The 18,736-nt window shown below is 62.5% G+C and overlaps 3 protein-coding genes across 8 annotated transcripts; 2 read left to right on the forward strand and 1 right to left on the reverse strand.

Annotated features, from left to right (window-relative positions):
* The first annotated feature begins 7,745 nt into the window (after positions 1-7,745).
* LOC122442417 lies at positions 7,746-11,483 on the forward strand. Of its 3 annotated transcripts, none has more exons than XM_043470231.1 (2): positions 7,746-10,858; positions 11,363-11,483. In XM_043470231.1, the coding sequence occupies exon 1, from the start codon at positions 7,758-7,760 to the stop codon at positions 8,727-8,729; it is 972 nt and encodes a 323-aa protein (XP_043326166.1). In that variant the 5' UTR covers positions 7,746-7,757; the 3' UTR covers positions 8,730-10,858; positions 11,363-11,483. The 3 variants fall into 3 exon arrangements, with proteins under 3 accessions (XP_043326166.1, XP_043326167.1, XP_043326168.1); XM_043470232.1 differs by lacking the exon at positions 11,363-11,483 and having other exon boundaries at positions 7,746-10,368; positions 10,495-11,013; XM_043470233.1 differs by lacking the exon at positions 11,363-11,483 and having other exon boundaries at positions 7,746-10,368; positions 10,551-11,013.
* LCN12 (lipocalin 12) lies at positions 11,364-15,435 on the reverse strand. Of its 4 annotated transcripts, none has more exons than XM_043470234.1 (6): positions 14,463-15,435; positions 14,018-14,154; positions 12,756-12,835; positions 12,560-12,676; positions 12,347-12,448; positions 11,364-11,487 (listed from the first exon to the last, which is right to left on the reverse strand). In XM_043470234.1, the coding sequence occupies exons 1-6, from the start codon at positions 14,577-14,579 to the stop codon at positions 11,459-11,461; spliced, it is 582 nt and encodes a 193-aa protein (XP_043326169.1). In that variant the 5' UTR covers positions 14,580-15,435; the 3' UTR covers positions 11,364-11,458. The 4 variants fall into 4 exon arrangements, with proteins under 4 accessions (XP_043326169.1, XP_043326172.1, XP_043326170.1 ...); XM_043470236.1 differs by having other exon boundaries at positions 11,448-11,487; positions 12,573-12,676; XM_043470237.1 differs by lacking the exon at positions 12,560-12,676.
* Positions 13,302-16,024, forward strand: LOC122442420 (formin-like protein 5). The gene is made up of 2 exons (XM_043470238.1): positions 13,302-13,406; positions 15,428-16,024. The coding sequence occupies exon 2, from the start codon at positions 15,494-15,496 to the stop codon at positions 16,022-16,024; it is 531 nt and encodes a 176-aa protein (XP_043326173.1). The 5' UTR covers positions 13,302-13,406; positions 15,428-15,493.
* Positions 16,025-18,736: the final 2,712 nt, after the last annotated feature.

The raw sequence follows: 18,736 nt of genomic DNA on the forward strand, positions 1-18,736 counted from the left end.
CCCCACGCCCCACACACATCCCCGCATGCCCACGCCCACGTCCCGCCCACGCCCCGCCCTCAGGGCTCAGCTGCCTCCGGAGGCCTGGCCCTGGGTGGGGGCAGCTCCCTGCCCTGGAGTCACCCTGTCCACTCAGCCCAAGCAGGGTGGGCACAGATGCTGCTTGGTGCTGTGGGATCCGGGGACACACAGGGACCCCCAAGGGCCTTGTAGGCATGAGGACACAGGGGAAGGCGGGTGTGGGGCCCCCGAGACCAGGCCAGCCGGACACGCCAGAGTGGGGTCTGCTTCTGGGACCACCGCGGCGTCACACTGATCCCAGCCCACCCGCCTGGCCGTCCCCAGGAGGTGGCCAGGGGACCGGCTGCACAGCCGCCTCAGGGGACATCTGCTGTCCAGGGGCTCCAGTAATTGCTGGGGTGGAAAAAACCCGACTCCAGGCTAATCCTCCCAGACCTAAGAAATACAATAACTTCCTTCAAAACAAAACAGCTTCCCGCCAGAGCATTCCTGCCTGAGCCACCCGAGCAGCCCGACCCCCGGGGCGATCGTCCTGAAGAGACACAAGAGACGGTGTGTCTCCGGACGCAGGCACGCTGGTGCACACGTGTGCATGCCTGTCTGGGTGCGTGCACATGTGTGCACGCGTGTCTGGGTGCGTGCACTCAGTGGAAGCAATGTTTGCACCCTCCCACCCCCAGCAGCCCAGGGAACTGTGGCCTCCTCACCGGGGAAGGGAGGTGGGCATCAGACCCCCCGGGATCCTGCAGGCAGTTCCCTGGGCTGGATCCATGGTGCTCAGAGCCATGACACTCCCCGAGCCCACCCCCATTTCCCGTCTGCCCGGAGAATGCCAGGGGGGTCCCTGGATGACTGTCCGGGAGAATCCCTGCTGTGCAGTCAGCCACGGGTGGTGGGTGACGTTGGACACCTTGATGTCCAGCTGGGGACCCTGCTGGCCGAGCTCCGGCCGCCTGGCACCCTGGCCCCTCCAGCCTTCAGCAAGCCCCCCGGGGAGGAAAGAAGGGGTGTGATGGCTCTGGGGTGCTCTGGGGCTGGGGTCAGGAGGGTTCTACCTGCTGAGTGGGGGCCTGTTCTCCCTCCCAGGATCTGTCCGTCCCTCTGGCTCCTGGGAACTGGTCAACTTGCATGGGGCTGGGCGGGGGAGCCTGGCTTGTCAGCACAGCACTTCCCTCTATGCTGGAGTCCAGGCTCCCTGCCTGGCTCCCAGGTCAGGTCAGAGGGTCTGCAGAAGGGTCAGCATGGTGGGGACCCCTTCCCAGGACAAGACTGGCCTGGAGGCCTCACCCAGGCCCTGTCCCTAGGGGCCTGTCCCATGGCCACCCCGGGGGGTTCACAGGTCCTGTCTTCCCAGCAGAGGCATCTGGAGGACTCCCCACGGTCTCCCTGCCATACCAGGACGGGGTGCTCCCACAACACATGGGATTCCCCAGTCCAATGGCACCATCCTCCTTGGGGGCCCCGTGTCCTCACTGTGTGTGTTGGGGGGCCGGGGGTGACTCCTGGGGAGTCAGGAAACCAGGCCCAGGTTTCCCTTTGTTGGGGGGCGGCTGCTGGGAAAGGTGCTTCTCTGGGACCAGCATGGTCCCAGGAGGGCGGGCGGGGTGGGGGGGCTCCCACTCAGCTCTGTACCCACAGATCCGGTCACCCAGGACCCTGAACACCCCAGCCCGCCCGCCCCCCCTTCCTGTCTCAGAAAACAGGCGGCGTCAGCTCTGGAGGCCCCCAGGGGGCTGGTCCCTGGCCAGCAGGCCCAGATGGTGCTGGGGGCTCTGGGGCCAGGATCACGAGACTTGATCTGGCCGCCCACAGGGCCTGGGCCCACAGCGGGCCAGCTGCATGGCTCCCGCCTGCAGCCTCCCACGTCCCGTCGCCACCCCCAGGGCTCAACATTCCAGGACAGGTCCTTCCTGTCCTGTTCTCCCTGTCCCTCTGCCCCAGGGCCCCGAGGTGGGGCCAGTTTCGCACGGCCGCCTGCCCCACGCCCAGGCCCGCCCCGCCTGACGCTCCCTCACCCTCAGCCTGGTCACAGGGCGGGGGCCACACGAGGGGCGAGTGGGCCGGGCACCTGCCTCCTGCCTTGTCCCGAAGCCGCTCGGGTCTGGTGATCCGGCCACGTCGAGCGGGCCCACGTCCACTGTCCAGGCCCGTGGGGCGCCTACCCGGGCCCTGGAGTCCTGCCCCGAGGAAAGCACGCAGGGTGGCCCTGCCACGGACGCCCCGTCCACAGGCCCTGTGCCTGGATCCGTGGGCTGGCTTCCGGGGGTGGGGGGGTGGGGACCGACAGCAGTGACCGTGGGGCAGCGCCCGGAGGACCCCTTCTGTCTCGAGGGATGCGGGGATGTGTCCACCACCTCCCCCAGAGCCGGGGGACAGGAGCAGGGGTGCAGGGGTCCCGGTCGGCAACACTTCCTGTGACCACCTCCTGTCCAGGTAGCTTCCAGCCCAGCTCCCCTCCAGGGACCCAGTAACTGAACTGGAGACCGTGACAGCCCCCCCGGGGATGGGGCTCTCGACCCAGTCAGGGGGGAGAGTGCGTTTCTGTACAGAACGGCCGGGAGGGCGGCGGGGAAGCACGGAGCTCCCAGAGGGCCTCCCGGGACGTCCACCCCTGCAGGAGAGGTGGGCGGGACCACGGCCGGCACAGACGCGGCTGCCTGGACACTGAGGGGCGGGTTCGTCCTTTAGATGCAAACCTGGCCGACCGAGGGCAGGAGGTGGAGCGGCTGCAGAGAAAGGAGGCCCCCGGGGTTGAAGGCCTCCCAGCCCGGCCCGGCCGAGCACCAGGCAGCCGCCCCGGGGCCCCGCCCTTGCTGGTGCTGCGTTTTTCCTTCCTCCTGTTAGCGTTTTACACCCGTGTGCTTGGAGATTAACTTTACAGGTTTTTTTTTTAAACAGAGCCTTCAGTGGGCCTGTGGCCGAGCGCAGGGAGTAGGTGGTTCCGCGGGGACCGAGCACCTCCTCAGCTGTGCGGGGGCCCGGCTTCCTGCGGGGGAGATCGCCCTTCCCCACCGCCGTCAGAGGTTCGCGTGTGCCTGGGAGGCAGCGGAAAGACCCTGCAGAGGCGCCCCGATCATCAGTGCAGGCCTTTCATGTGAATCTGCCCTCGCTGCCCTTTATTCGGAGGAGCTCCACCCTCCAGCAGGTCTTCTCTGCTGCTGGCCTGACGTTAGTTCACGGCGGGACCGCGCTGGGGGTGAAGGCTCTCCCTCGCCGGCCCCTCCCCTCCCCGGTCCTGCCCTCCCAGCCTGGCGCAGCGGGGGTCCCGGCGAGCCCCCCCACCTCGCGTCCTGGCAAGTGCAGCGGCCGTGGGGCTGGGGGGTCTGGTCTGCAGTTCTAGGGGACACGGCAGCCAACGTCTCTGCCTTCCCCGCTTTCTGTGTTCTCGTGTGACACTTTAGTAGGTATTTTGTTTTGGAATTTTCTCATTTCATCTAAATTTCCCCCTGCGCGTGTGAAGGTGCCCGTGATGCCCTCTCGTGACCCTGATGGTCTCAGGCAGTGTTGTGCAGCCTGGCGGTGGGCACCGCCGCTCTGCTTCCTCCCTGCTCCTCATGCCCTCTGTCCACCTGACCAGCACGGCAGGAGCTGCCGGGGCCTCGCTGCCTGCTCTGCTGCTTTCCGTTTGGGTCGTGGCCTTGTTTCCTCCTGAGACACCCTCGGCGCAGAGCTGCCGATTCTCCACTTCCTGACCGAGGCGGTTAACTCTTCCCCCGGCCGCTCCCCTAACACGTGCAGGGGCGCTGCGGCCCCCCCGCCAGCCCCAGGGGTGGGGCACTAGCTTTGACATAAAGTGTTTTCTAACGTGTTTAGTGGAGAATATCTTCAGGGCCTCCCTCGTGGCTAAGTGGGAAAGAATCCGCCTGCCAATGTGGGAGACGGGAGCTTGATCCCCGGTCCAGGATGATCCCACCCGCTGCGGAGCAGCTGAGCCCGGGAGCCGCGAGGCCCGGCTCTGCACCCAGAGAGTGGTCCCCACACCGAGGAAGCCTGTGCGGCAGCCAAGACCCAGCACAGCCAAAAATAAAGAAATAAAGTTATAAAAGCAGTTTCTGAGTTCCATCTCGATTTCCTCTTTAATTGCCCACCAACTATTCAGAAGAACTTTTTTTCCCTCATTTTTTCCTTTTTTAAAACTGAACTATAGGTAATTTATAATGTTCTTAGAAGAACATTTCTTAATTACCAGACATGCAGAGATTTTTCAAAGAAGATTTGATTTATAATATGTTTGTTTTGTGGTCAGATAACATTTACTCCACTTAAAAATTTAAAACAATTTTTTTGGCCATGCGAAATGTGGGATCTTAGTTTTCCCACTAGAGATTGAACCCCTTGCAGTGGAAATATGGAGTCTTAACCACTGGACCACCAGGGAAGTCCCCTAGTCCTCCATTTTAATCCTTCTGTTTATGGAGACTTGCTTTCTGGTCCAGTAGTTGGTTAATTTTTGTAAATACCCACATGAACTAGATTTATTGGCCATAGTAAAAACTGTAACTGAACTGAATTGAAAAACTGTAAACACTTGAGATGCCCATCAATGGGCAGACGTGTGACCAATTCTTGGTACAGCTGTGCCGCGAAGCACGCAGTTCAGTCCAGTCGCTCAGGAGTGTCCGACTCTTTTCGACCCCAAGGACGGCAGCACACCAGGCCTCCCTGTCCATCACCAGCTCCCGGGGCTTGCTCAAACTCATGTCCATCGAGTCAGTGATGCCATCCAACCATCTCACCCTCTGTCGTCCCCTTTTCCTCCCGCCTTCAATCTTTCCCAGCATCAGGGTCGTTTCAAATGAGTCAGTTCTTTGCATCAGGTGGCCAAAGTATCGGAGCTTCAGCTTCAGCATCAGTCCTTCAGTGAATATTCAGGACTGATTTCCTTTGTCATTGACTGGTTAATTTCCTTGCAGTCCAAGGGACTCTCAAGAGTCTTCTCCAACACCACAGTTCAAAAGCATCGATTCTTCTGCATTCAGCCTTCTTTATGGTCCAACTCTCACATCTATACATGACTGCTGGAAAAACCATGACTTTGACTAGATGGACCTTTGTTGGCAAAGTAATGTCTCTGCTTTTTAATATGCTGTCTAGGTTGGTCATAGCTCTTTTTCCAAGGAGCAGGCATCTTTTAATTTCATGGCTGCAGTCACCATCTGCAGTGATTTTGGAGCCCAAGAAAACAAACTCTGTCACTGTTTCCATTGTTTCCCCATCTATTTGCCATGAAGTGATGGGACCAGATGCCATGATCTTAGTTTTCTGAATGTTGAGTTTAAAGCCAACTTTTTCACTCTCCTCTTTCACTTTCATGAAGAGGCTCTTCAGTTCCTCTTTGCTTTCTGCCATAAGGGTGGTGTCACCTTCGTATCTGGGGTTATTGATATTTCTTCCAGCAATATTTCAATATTCCACAAGATTTCAGCTTGTGCTTCATCCAACCTGGCACTTCACAAGATGTACTCTGCATATAAGCTAAATAAGCCATGTCACAATATATAGCCTTAACGTACTCCTTTCCCAATTTGGAACCAGTCCATTGTTCCATGTCCAGCTCTAACTGCTGCTTCCTGACCTGCACACGGGTTTCTCAGGAGGCAGCTCAGGGGGTCTGCTGCTCCCGTATCTCAGCAACAAAAAGGGGTGGGCTATTGATTCAGGCAGCAGCACAGACGCATCACAAGGCCATTGTTTTCTGAGGGAAAGAAGCCAGTAAAAGTGTTTGCTCTGTGTGTTTCCACTTAGACGAAACTAGAAAATGCAAGCTCCCCTGTGATAACAGCAGTGGTTGTGGGGGGAGGGAGGGATTCGAGGAAACCTTGGAGGTGACAGACTCATTTACTCAGCTTCCTCACGGTGGTTTCATGGACATACACACGTTTATAAACTTATCAGTTTGTCCCCAGAAATGTGTTCAGTTTGTTGCACGTCAGGTTCACCTCAGTCAAGCTGTTGGGAAGACCTCCTCGTGTCCTTGGGGAGAAGGTATGCCCTCTGCACACCCGTTACTCAGACCTCATGTCTTTAAGGACCCCCGAGCCGGTACTGTCATCTACGGAGGGCGCTCTGTGAAGTGGTCCCTCAAGGACTGTGGGTTTGTGTCTCCTGTGGTTCTCTTACTTTTTGCTTTTGTTATTTTGAGGCCATATTATTAGCTGCATACAAATGGAAAGCTCTTGCATGTTCTTGATTCTACTGTCATTATGAAATAACCCTTTAGTCACTAGTAATTCTTATGTCCCAAAGCCTTCTTTGTCTGGTATTATTTTAACTTTCACTGGACTAGTATTAGCCTAGGGAATCTTTTTCTTTTACCTCCTAATATTTATTTACCCTTTTGTCTTAAATGTTTCTCTCATAAAACAGCCTCTGAATCATTTTTAAAAAAGCCTGTCTGGGGGATTCCATGGTAAAGAATCCCCTGCCAGTGCAGGAGACATGAGTTAATCCCTGGTCCATGGAGCAACTAAGCTCATGAGCCAGAGCTTCTGAGCCCACGCGCTGCAGAGCCCGTGCCCCCCGACAAGAGGAGGTGCTGCCGTGAGGAGCCGGTCCCACGAGAGGAGGAGCCCTGCTCCCCGCAACCAGAGAAAAGCCTGAGCAGCAGCAAAGACGCAGCACAGTCAGAAATAAATAAATCAACAAAAAAATTTTATCTGATGAGCCTTTTCGTTTAAGACATACTTAGTTAACTTTATTTAATGTAATAAGTTATATTGGAATTTAAGTATTCTTTCTTACTTTGTGCTTTATATCTTTCCCACCTGTTTTTACCTTCTTTTGTTGACACTTCCTTTGGGTTATTTTTCATTAATTCATTATTTTGTTTCTAGTAAAGTGAGATATATACATACACATATCTATATGTGTATATATATATATATTTATATATATATATACACACAGTCCATGGGGTCACAAAGAGTCAGACACAACTGGGCGACTAAACAGCAACAATATATTTATGTGTGTGTGTGTATGAATATAGTTGTGTGCATACATGCGTAGGTTTTCCTGTATGTACACATGTACATATATACATGTATATGCATACATGTACACGTTTGTCAGCAGCGTCTATTAACTCTGGACGTGGGATTCCCGTGACCCAGCAGCCCCATTCTGAGCACGCGGCTCTGAGCCATTTTCACAGACAGCACTCCGACAGCAAATGTGGCGGTTTCCACCCCAACCAGTTCTCTGGTTCTCCGGCACCAGCTGGGCGTCCCACAGTTTGACACTAACTCCCTGGCGTCAGTGCAGACCCCACAGACCAAGGGCTCCGTCCCACAGGGCTGTCCCCACACATCAGATGCCACCACTTCACCAGCTGTAATCGGGGACCCCCACGACCCCTTCCTCAGGCTCAGTACTAGCTAGTACAGCTCACACATGCAGGCCCACAGTTCACTTGCTATTTGCAGTGTATCCTGAAGGTACAGGATGGAATCAGCCGACGGCCGGGCTGCACGGCCTTCCCAGCATCTCCACACGTTCACCGGGCCGGACCCCTCCGGACCTCACGGCGGGGTGGGTCTCAGGGAGGCTGCATCATGCAGGTGATTAAATGATCAGCAGTTAGTGATGAGCTCCCAGGAGTTCCGGGTGGGGCCATGCCTTGGTCTTCCTGGATTCCAGCCCCCACTCTGAAGCTACTTAGGGTTTCCTAACCCCTCCGCCCCCAGCCCCCCAGCAACCACAGCTCCACCGTCTGTCTGTGGATCTGCTTGTTCTGGATGCGTCACGTAAACGGAACCACACGCTGTGTGGCCTTTTTGCAGTGTCCTCGGGGTTCACGCTGGTGCAGCATGTGTCAGACTCTTCTCCCTTTATATGGTGGAACGTTGTGGGGCAGGTTCACAGCCCCTGGAGCTCTCCTGCTGAGACTGGACCTGGCCCGGAACGTGGACGGGGAGGACCACCCAGGTTGGCAGCTTTCACGAGCACGGGATCGTCCTCACGAAGTGTCTTCGGCCGCAAAGACGAGTTGCTCTCCACACCCACCGCCGAATCCGATCGGTTCACCTGGGGCCTCGCTGGGCACCGGCGGGTGTGCAGCTCCGGTGGTCCAACTGCCCGACGCCATCTCCAGGCTGCGTCCCGGAAACGTGTGGGCTCGGAGAGTAGAGCGCGCACCCCAGGGCAGGAGGCGTGAGGAGCCTCGATGGCCTGCTCAGCGGCGGGCACCTCCTCCCTGGACCTCCTCAGGCATTTCCAGGGCCGGGCTCTTGTGTGTCCCTTCCTGTGTGGCGGGCACTGGGCTGGCCCTGCCTGGGGCTGCCGCGGGCCTCAGACCTCACAGCTGGTGCCCCCAAGTTACCAGGAACAAGAGCCGTGTGGGCACGTGTGAGCCTGCATGTGCTGTGTGGGGGGGTGGTGTGCGTGCGATGCGTGTGCAGGAGGCCTGGGCAAGGCCGAGGAGGGGGAGGCCGTGTTTCAGCATCGCCCCAGCCCTCCCCCACCACAGCGGGGAAGGGGGTGGGGATCAGCCGCCCGCGGTCCCGCCCTCTCCACACCCGCCGGCCCCGCAGTGGCAGGAGCCCTGTGCCCTCTCCCCGGCCCCATGGTTGTGCTGCCGTCCCTCTGGCTGCCCTGGCCTGTCCCCCCTCACGTGGTCAGACCCAGCAAGCCCAGTCGCAGACATGGGGCCTCAAAGGGTCCTGAGACCTCAAGGGCCCTGTCTCCCTGGTGGGGGCTGCTCTCCCTGAAATGGTCCCCCAGGGCCCAGGGTGGTCTCTCCTGCGCCAGGGCGGTCACTGCGGCCACCCAGACCCAGACGCAGCCCCATCCTCCTGGTCATGTCACTGCCCTCAGGGGCCCCAGAGACTTGGGCGTTCCTGGACTCAACATTCCCACCAACGTCACGGCCACAGCTCAACTGGGCCCGTGTGCCCACCCAGCCAGCAGAGTTAGAATCCCACGGCCGGGGTCGGGGCCTGGTCTGCAGCCCTCGCCCACATCTGGCCCTGCTGGCATGCAGCCACCACACTGCCCTGCCTGCAGGGGGGCTTGGTTGAGAGAACCGCGGGGCTGAGCCCCCCAGGGGGATGGGGTCTTCTGACGTCTTCATGCCTCTAAAGGCTCAGGGGCCAGCGAGTCTGCGTCCAGGAACTGGATGGACCCAACCGTGTCCCTGGCCCCAGGCCCCCGCTTTCAACTTTACAGGGTTTCTGCTTGTCAGAGGGCAGAGGTGGGGTTCCAGGTGACACTGACCCGTCCTGGGGACAGGCTGGTAACTGAGCCGCCCAGAGCGTAGGGAGGGAAGTCCAGCCAGCCTCAGAGAGAGGCGGCAGGTGGCATGGGCCGAGGGCGTGACCTGGGCAGACAACCGGCAGGACAGCTGTGGCAACACTCGGGCCAGCGGGGGTGGGGGTGGGGCGGCTGCAGTGACCCTGCGCAGCTACGCAGTGACTTCGGCCAAAAGCAAGCCATCTGGCCTTGCTGGGCGGGGCCACCGCCCCACACCCTCCCATGGAGACAGGCAGAGAGCTAGCCTGGAGGACGGGGCCAGGCCGGAGGGCGAGGCCAGGGAAGGGCGGGGCTGGAGGGACACCCGGCAGGCTCCCAGCGCTGCCGGTCACGGGTGGGCGGGGCCATGGAGGGCGGGGCCAGGGAAGGGCGGGGCTGCGGGACACCCCGCAGGCTCCCAGAGCGCTTCCGGTCACGGTCACTGGTGGGCGGGGCCTGGCGGCTCAGAGTCAGAAACTGCTCTTCAGACGACGGAACAGACAGGCCCTTTGGTCTTCCCACTGCGACCCGCGGGGCAGCCGCAGGCCAGACCACATGCTTCCAGCGTCCCTCTCTGCCCAACCCCGGCTCCGTCCCCTCAGGACCGGAGCACCTATCCACCCCCACCCTTGCAGGTCTTCCTGCCCAGCCGACAGTGAACCTCAGGCCCACCCCATTGACCAGACAGGAGGGGCGTGCGGGTGGCCAGAGGTCTGGTGACCCTGCCAAGGGGTCGGCCAGCGTCCTTGCAGCGTCCTGTGTCCCCATCTGTGCAGAGGCGCCAAGGAGCACCCCCTGCCCCCTGCAGGGCTGCGCAGGGTTAAGGAGAAGGCTGGGGGCCGAGCGGGGCCCCTGCTCTCTGCCTGCGCCCGGGACCCGGACCCCACCCAGCTGCTTTCCCCTGCTTGGCCCGGGCTCCCGGCCAGCGAGGGCTTAGACCTGCCTCTCAGGATGACCCCTGTCCACGCAGAACACCATGGGTCAGCGGGGGAAGGACGGAGGAAGGAACAAGGCAGGACAGAGAGAGACCTGTGAGCCACCACCCAGTGGCCAGTCCACAGAGGAGAGGCCCACGCTCAGGAAGGAAGGAAGGATGCACCCCACAACCACAAGCTCTCGGTCAGAGACACAGCCACCCTCACGCCCACCTCCTCTCACCACGTATCCACCTGCCCACCTCTAGCCCTCCACTGATCCCTCCCTCCGTCCGTCCATCACTCAGGGCCCACCCCCTGCCCCCAGCAGGCAGGTGTTGACGGCCCCTCTGTGACCGCTGCCATCTGGGGTCTGGGACAGAGCAGTGGGCAAAGCGGACCCGTGCTTGGACAGCCTGAGCTGTTGGAGAGTCAGACACACAGAGGGACGTTAAGCCGTGACCGCAGGAGGCCGTCACACGTGATGCCACTGGGGTCTATTGCGGGCTCAATCCGGGTCATCAATGAGGGCTTCCGTCCCAGAACCTGCCTGGTTTCTGCGACACCCTGCTCGATGGACGTGTCTGTGGGACCCGGCTCCACCGCCCAGGGATGCTGAAAGGGCTGCCTTCAGAGGAGTTTTAAACAAGACCCATCTGGAATCCTCCTGAGGGTAGATGCGCCCAGAAGCGAAGGTCAGGCACAGCAGGGGTCTCTCTGGATGCCTGCTACCCTCTCATGGGGCCAGTTCCACCCTGACCCTAGGTGCACCCTACACCTTCCCAGCAGGTAGATCCCCGGGGGGTGCGACGGGAGGAGATTCAGGAGGGGGCAGTGCCCAGGTGCTCAGACTGGGGCTGGTGTCCCGGCTGGCAGGCCTCTGCCCCTGCAGTGTCCCTGTCCCCACACCCTCGTGGCAGGAGGCGCAGCTCCCCTTCCCCAGACTGGGGTCTCTGTGTCAGGTCCCCCGGGCCTTCAGGGGGCAGAGGGCGGCCTTTGAGGTCCCCCAGCAAGGAGCTGGGAGGATGAGGGGCCTTATCCTGGGAACCACCCTGTGCCACCTAGAGGACATGCAGACACACTTACGCCCTCACGCGCACGCCCCTGGTGGGCAGAGGCTGGGCATGGGTGCTCCGAGGGCGGCCCCCGCCCGGGTGCCTTCCCACCTGCCCCAAGGTCATGGTTGCTCACACTCCTAGGTCCCAGCACAGCGCGTTTATTTCATGCTGGAAGTGGAGGCAGAGAGAGTGGGGCAGTGAGGTCAGGTCTGGAGGTGGGTGAGATGACTTCATCTTTCAGCATTTCTCGGGCAGGACTGACCAGTCTGATGGAGAGACAGAGCCTCGGGATGGACGCCGGAGGGGACGGGAGCAGAGCCGGGAGGGGACCAAGGCAGACACAGACACACACATGTACATGCGGGCACACACGCGCACACGCACACACACACTGACATGTGCACATGCACACACGCGAACACGCATGCACACGCACACACGTGCAGGTGCACATACACGAACACACGTGCACACAGTTGCTTTCGGGAGGGAAAGGGGAGGAGGCAGGTGGGAGGGAGGGGGCGGGGCTGGGGTGGGGGCTGAGGCACCTCGAGGGCCTGCCCTGCCCCCTGCCTGACCTCCTGGGGGGAAAGTGCCCATGGGGCCAGACTCACTGCAGACCCAGGTGGCCAGGCATGGTGGGCGTGCGGTGGGCGTGCACATGCTTGTGAGCAAGTGTGTACCCAAGGGCATCCTCCCTGTGCATGTGTGTGTGCGTGGGTGTGTAAGTGGTATATGTTCAAGCGTGAGCTCTGTGTGTGCATGTGGCTATCACGTGTAAGGGCAGAGGCAGGAAACTCAGGGCCTGATAGTGGGGGGGCCTGCGTGAAGAGGGGGTGACCCGGGGGAGGGAGACCTGGGTGGGGGGGACCTGGGTGGGAGGGGGTGACCCGGGACGGGGGGACCTGGGGGAAGGGAGACCCTGGGGGAGGGGGTGGCCCTGGGGAATGGGACCCAGGTGGGGAGGAGACCAAGAAGCAGTGAGACCCCCAATATGGACTCAGGCTGAACCCTGGGGTAGCTGGGACCCCACACTTGGACCCCATGTGTGGGCCGAGCTCCTGCTGGGTCCCCGTAGGGCTCCAAGGCTCCGGGCAAACCCCACCCGGTGCAGAAGCCCGTTACCTGTCAGGTCCGGGAAGACAATGTTGTCATCTGAGAGGCCCTGAGCTCGGACCAGGCAGATGAACTTGTCCAGCAGCTGGGTCTGAATGGCCCATATTCTGCCTGGGGGCCGAGGAGCACAGCCTGGCTTCAGCCACGGCGGGGGGGGGCATGTAGACTGGCCTCTCCGCCCCCCACCCACCCCGACCGACCGCGCCAGGGCGAGGGGCTCACACAGCAGGCTGACCCTGAGGATGCTCTGCAGGTCCGACTGCCTCCTGGAGAGCAGGAGGGCAAAGGACGCGTAGTCCGTGTCGGTCACCTGGATCTCCTCAGGGTCCGCCCCAGGCTCTGGGGGTACAGCCTCATCAGGCCTCCCCGCCAGCGCCCCCAGGCTGCCCCCTCCTCCCCCCGCCCCCCACCCCCTCACCTCCACTGTGATCAACCGAGAACATCCCAGGCTGGGACTTCGAAATAAGCTTGTATGACCAGGTGACACAGCGCTGGCCCCTGGGGAGGGAGACGGGCAGGAAGAAGGCTCCAGAACCTGGCCGGGCCTTTCCCAGGGGCTGCCCCCAGGTGGACCCACAGGAAGGGCCCACTCACGAGCCCCAGGCAGACCTGGGGCTTTGCCCCGTGGAGGGGGGACCTCAGCCCTGGGAGCGCTGATGCGGTGTGGCCCACCCATTTGTGGCCTCCGTCAGGTCCACCTGCTGACCATTCCTCAGCCTGGAACCAGACCTGAAGTGCCCCTGAGGCACATGCTTGAGAGAGGGTGCTGCTGGGCCGTTACGTGCCTGGGAGAGCTCTGGGTGGGCCCCGGGCTTGAGCTGGGAGGCGACCTGGTGCCCTGACCCTGCTAGGCGAGCACACCCGAAACAGAACAGAGGCAGCTTCCGGGGTGGCGTGTGCACTGGGTCCCTGCCCCCAGTTAACCAGCCCCCCGACGGATCAGGAGCGGGTCGGGCGTGGCTGAGCATGCACGGGAGCCGGGCAGGGGGCTGCTCCGTGCCCCGCTGCTGGCCTCCAGAGCTTCCTGTCTCAGTGGAATCGAAGAGCCCTCAGCGAAAGAGATCTCCAGGTGGGTGAGCGAGGAAGGCCACGGGACCTGCTGGAGGAGCTGCACGGGTGAGGAAGCACCCCCAGGGCTGTCCATCAAGCCTCCCCACTTCCCCCCAACCAGTCATCCTGGCCGGCCCACCAGAGTGCCTGTCGCCCTGGACAGCACAGCAATGGGTCCAGGGGAACGCAGGACTCAAGAAGAGTTGATCAGACACCACGGCCAGGCCAGCCTGCGTATTTCCCCTGTTCTGGTATTTTGATCCTGAGGAGGACGTCAGTGTAAGCCACCGTCTTATCCCTGTGAGGGGAGAACCTGCCTGGATGGAAGTCTAAGGCAACCAGAGCTGAGAGAAGGAGAGGGAGGAGGGGTGAGGAGTCTCTGATCACAGGGCCTGAGCTCCCGGATCCAGCGGAGCCTGACACCCCCCAGCCCTGGGGCTCTTCTAGTCTGTGATCTGGTCAGTGCCTCCCCGCTTTTCAGTACGCACCCCCAGAGTCGGGTGAGGTTGTCAGCAGCTTGTGCTGAACATCACGTTAGAAGGAAGCCTGGGAGAGTGTGGCCAGAGCCCTTGGTGGACCTGCCACAGAGGCATTGGCTTTTGAGGGTTTGGGCCCCAGCCCCTCACTCACCGAATCATGGCGTATGCCACTTCCAAGCGGTGGTTTTTATTTAGCGTGAATGTCGCCGTGAAAGGGCTCAGCAGAGACCTGTCTGCTACCGTGTGGGTGTTGCCCGCCAGGCCGAGGACAAACCACTCCCCCTGGAACTGCAAGGGGCTGGGGGTTGGCAGGGGCCAGGACGGCTGGGATCCCTGCTGCATTCGGCAACAGCTTCCGGTGTTCGGTCACGCTGACAGGAGGCTGAGAGCGCCCCGGGCCCTGCAGGGCTTGTGATGCTGGCCAGGGGGGCCTCTTTGTGCAGAGGCACTGAGATGTTCCCCCCAACCCTGCAGGGAGAGGTGGGGACTGCGGGGGAGGCCAGGGGTCTCCTTGGCGGGGGTGCCGAGAGGGCTGGCCTGGCTGACTCCCCGCACCCGGGCCTGGTGGGCGCCTCCCGTCCCTCCCCACCCCTGACCTTGCTGTCCTCGAAACTCTGCAGAACGGAGCCGGGGGCTGCCGGGGTGTGTGGGCTCTGGCCCTGGAGGGATCTTGGCAGGTAGAGCAGCACCCACAGGGCCAACCATGGGCCCATCCCAGCAGGGACTGGCGGGACGCAGCCCTGCTGCCAACCCCAGGCTCGCCCACCTCTTTATGGGCCTGACAGGCGGGCGCCCCTCCCTGGGGGTGTGACCCCGCTCCGTCCTCCTCAGGACTGGCTGGGGGTGGGCTCCAGGGGCGGGGCCCAATCAGGCCCTGCCCACCAGAGGTGGAGCAGGTGGGATGCCCGCTGGGTCCAGCCTCCCGGGCCTGGCCACCCCTTGCCCCCTCCAGGGGCCTCCCCCTGCCGGCCCAGCTGCACCAGGCAGAGGGCAGAATGCTCTGTCCCAGGTGGGAGCCTGGGGGGTCAAGGCCAGGACGTTCTCACCCTGGAGCAGGCAGGGCAGCCAGCCCGCAGGCGGCTCCACAGCCCCGAGACCGAAGCGGGGCCAGAACAGGGCCAGGAGGACCTGAGTCACCCCCGGGAGGGGGCAGGGGAGGATGGGGCAGGGTAGGCTGGCCGGCCGCCCCCACACGCTGGCCCTGGGGGCTGGAGGGCAGCTGCGGAGGGCGGGGGCGGCCCCAGACACCCCTGGGGGAAGGACAGAGCCCTCTTCCCCACTCCAGCTGGGCACCGGGTGCTGGGCTCTGTCAGACACGAGAAGGACCTGTACTCGTCCCCTGAGCTCGCCCTGGGCCACCTCCTCCCACCCTTGGCCTCCGGGCCCAAGGCTTCAGGCCTTGGCTCAGTCCCAGGCTGCCTCCCCTCCTCCTGGAAGGGCCTGGCCCTCGTTGGGTCCTTCCTCCCAGCTAGACGGGGTGGGGTGGGGGCTCTGGGGGGCTCAGCCCCCCTGCCTTGACCTCCCTGGGCCTGGCCGGTTAGCACAGCTCTTCTACTTACAGACTGGCCTCAGTGAGAGACGTGCCAGCGACCTGGTGATTCTCCTGGGAACTCCTGAAGGGCCTGTCATGCTCTGCCTAAGCTGGGGGGCAGCCCGCAGCCCCCCTGAAAGCACCCATCCTCCTCCGCTGAGCCCACCTGGTCCCAAACCCGGCGAGGTGGCACCAGGCCCCCTGGGCTGCGGGCACTCTGCCGCGCCGCGCCCACGGGGCCCTCCAGGGAGACGGGCGGTCAGCAGCCTGTCAGAACGGAGCAGCCCGCCCCCCGACAGGTGCTGCCATCCCCCCAGGCCCTGTGCCCACACGCAGGGGCCGGCCCCCCGTCCACCGGAGCTCCTGCGGGGGCAGGGACAGCAGGTGCCCAGCAGGAGGGGCCAGGCCCAGGGAGCGCCCCAGTGGCCCAGTGGTTACAACTCCCGGCTTTCGGGGCCACGGCCCGGGTTCAGTCCCTGGTCTGGGAACTCCCGCCAGCCTCGTGCCAGAAGACAGAGCGCCAGGTGTTGTCATGGCCGCTGTAGGGACGCGGCAGCCTCATCTCCGGGGGCCGGGGGCGTCCGAGTCAGCGCAGCCGGGCATGCGTGGCCCTTCCAGGCTCCCTGACCACGACTGCCAGTCAGAGTTCCCTACATTTTTCAAGGTTTCTCTTTCTGGTAAGATTCTCCCGGCAGGAGTGCTGGAGTGTGTCGCCACGCCCTGCTCCAGGGGGTCCTCCTGACCCAGGATCCTCGCTCACCCCAGGCCTGAGCAGTGCATCGGCAGGCAGGTTCTTTACCGCCCCCTGGGAAGCCCGATGAAAAGCCAACTCTTACAGTTAAAAGGCAAGGCTCAATTATAGTCAATAAATACCTTTACACAAAATGACTCAGTGTTTCCCAAGTGGCGCAGTGAAGAATCCACCTGCCATGGCAGATGCGGGTTTGATCCCTTGGTCGAGAAGGTCCCCTGAAGAAGGAAACAGCAACCCACTCCACCATTCTTGCCTGGGACATCCCATGGGCAGAGGAGCCTGGCAGGCTACAGACCATGGGATCGCGTGTCCGCGCAGAGTCGGACATGACTGAGCACGCACGTAAAGACGGCTCATCTAGAACTACAATTGCCTCACCTAGTTTTTGAAAACAATTAAAAAAAAATTTGTTTGGCTGTGCTGGGCCTTGTGACACCCAGGATCTTCCGTTTTCGTTGCGGCATGAGGGATCTTTACTTTCAGCGTATGGGACCTGGTCCTCTAACCCGGGATTGAACCTGGGCCTCCTGGTCGGGAGCACAGTCTTAGCCACTGGAGCACCAGGAAGTCCCTAGTTTTTGAAAGTTTAGAGGAGAAGGGGGCGACAGAGGATGAAGCGGTTGGATGGCATCACCGACTCACGGACATAAGTTTGACAAGGTGCCCAGCTCGGCGGGGTCCTTGCCCTTCCCCTTCCCGCCAGCCCCACCTGCCTGCCCAGCTGGGAGTCCAGCGCCAAGGGACACGATCCCTGCCCACTGTGGACAGTGGGCCCTGCAGGGCTGTGGGCTCCTACCAGCAAGTGTCCCCCCGCCCACATCTGGATGGGCACGCGGGGCCGGGCCCAGGGGTCTCCGACCCTGCTCTCCAGGGACCAGACGGAGGTGCCTCCTGTTCATGGCCTGCGGCTCACCCGGGGCGGCCTAGCCTTCCCCGCAGCGCAGGTCCGGATGCTGGGGCGGGGGTCCATCTCTCCGGGCCCACTCTGCCTCACCAGCGTCGGGGAGCGGTGAGCCCTGGACTTTGGCTCCCAGGGGCAGGGGCCTGGCACACAGGGGGCATCTCCGAGATGCCCATTGCGCAGACACCGAGGGTCCCCGGACAGAGCAGCTTTGGCCGAGCTGAGACCCCTCCCTAACCTTGTGCCCCAGCCTGGCCCCAGCCTGGGGGCTGCCATTTGCCCTCAAGCCTCCCCAAGTCCTCTTGAGGGGGGCTGCCCCTCCTCCTTATGGGGGGGCACGTGGGAAGGGGCGGGCCGGGCAGTGTGTGCCAGGCACAGCTGTCTGCAATGCCCCGGGGACGACCAGCAGCCGTCACGTGGGCCTGGCTCTCGCCAGCATGGGGTGCTGTACAGGAGAAGGCGGGAGAGAGACGGGGGTGAGGGGGAGAAGGCCAGCCTCCCGTGGGGGCAGGGCGGGGGTCCGGGGACCCATCAGAGCGCGGGCGGGCCTGGGGGCAGCTGGAACTGGCCCACATCCTCCACTGCTTCATAGGATGGGTCGGGGGCGAGCTCTCAGCGGTGGGCCCGGAGCTGGGCCCGCGAGGCCCCTGGCAGCTGTGCCTGCGTGGGCCCCCCACCCGCAGCAGACCCGGCGGGGGCGGGGGTGGGGATGGAGCCGTCGCGCCATCGGAGCTCCCACCCTTGGGTCTCTGCTTCGCAGGGGTCTGCACTGCGCATTTTTTCTTTGGCGTCCTCTCTGCTGTCAGGGACACGGGTGAGGGATGGGCAGGTCGGCCGGGACCCACGTGTGTGGAGCGCGAATAGTCGGTCGGGGGAGGCCCTGTCTCCACGCTCGACCTTCTGCCAACGGCCTGCGGTCACGCGGAGAAGCCCGTCCAGGCAGAGGCTGGGGGGCAGGGACACCATCTCCATCTCTTCCCAGACCTCAGGGATCCCACTTTCCAGAAAGGTCTTCTCTACAGGCCAGAGGTCATCTTGTGGTCCCTCGTGGCTGGTGACCTTGGGCAGACCCTGGGTATGGGCTCCTGGGGGCTACCCCATCTGTCCATGGCCCCCCCTCCGGCACTCTGGGCCCCCTGCTGGCCCACCCACGTGGTCGCCCCCAGGGGCGCCTGCTGCTCGCCTCCAGGCCAGCCTTGGCCCAGGGGGCAGTCCTGTTTACTGGCCAGTCCTGCCCCCTGCCTGGCCCTGTTTGCCCCTGGGGCTGTGAGGGCCACGCAGCCTCCCAGCTGCCTCAGATGGTGTCAGCTCACCCCAGACCCGGGAAGTGGGAGGGGGTTTCCCTGCCTGCCCCCCTGAAGCCGCATGCTCCTCCCCAGGGCCCTTTCTGCCTCGGCCACAGGCCCCTGGGACTCTGGGCCCTGCCTCCCAGGAGGGGTCTCAGGAGGAGGCAAGGGGGACGTGTGGGGAGGGCTCTGGAGAAGGCCGGGGCGTCTGACCAGCCTGCTCAGAGCCAGGGAGCAGGAGAGACAGCCGCCAACACCACGCGGGGGCCAGAGCAGGGGACACTGGGGTCCGAGGGCAGGGTGCCAGGCGCCCTAGGCCTTGGCCAGGAGCCGTTCCCCACCCCCACCTCCCTGGGGAGGGCTCGGCACTGGGAGGTGGGCCCCCGCCCTCCGGCCCA

This window comes from Cervus canadensis, chromosome 5 (assembly GCF_019320065.1).
Source record: "Cervus canadensis isolate Bull #8, Minnesota chromosome 5, ASM1932006v1, whole genome shotgun sequence".
NCBI lineage: Eukaryota > Metazoa > Chordata > Mammalia > Artiodactyla > Cervidae > Cervus > Cervus canadensis.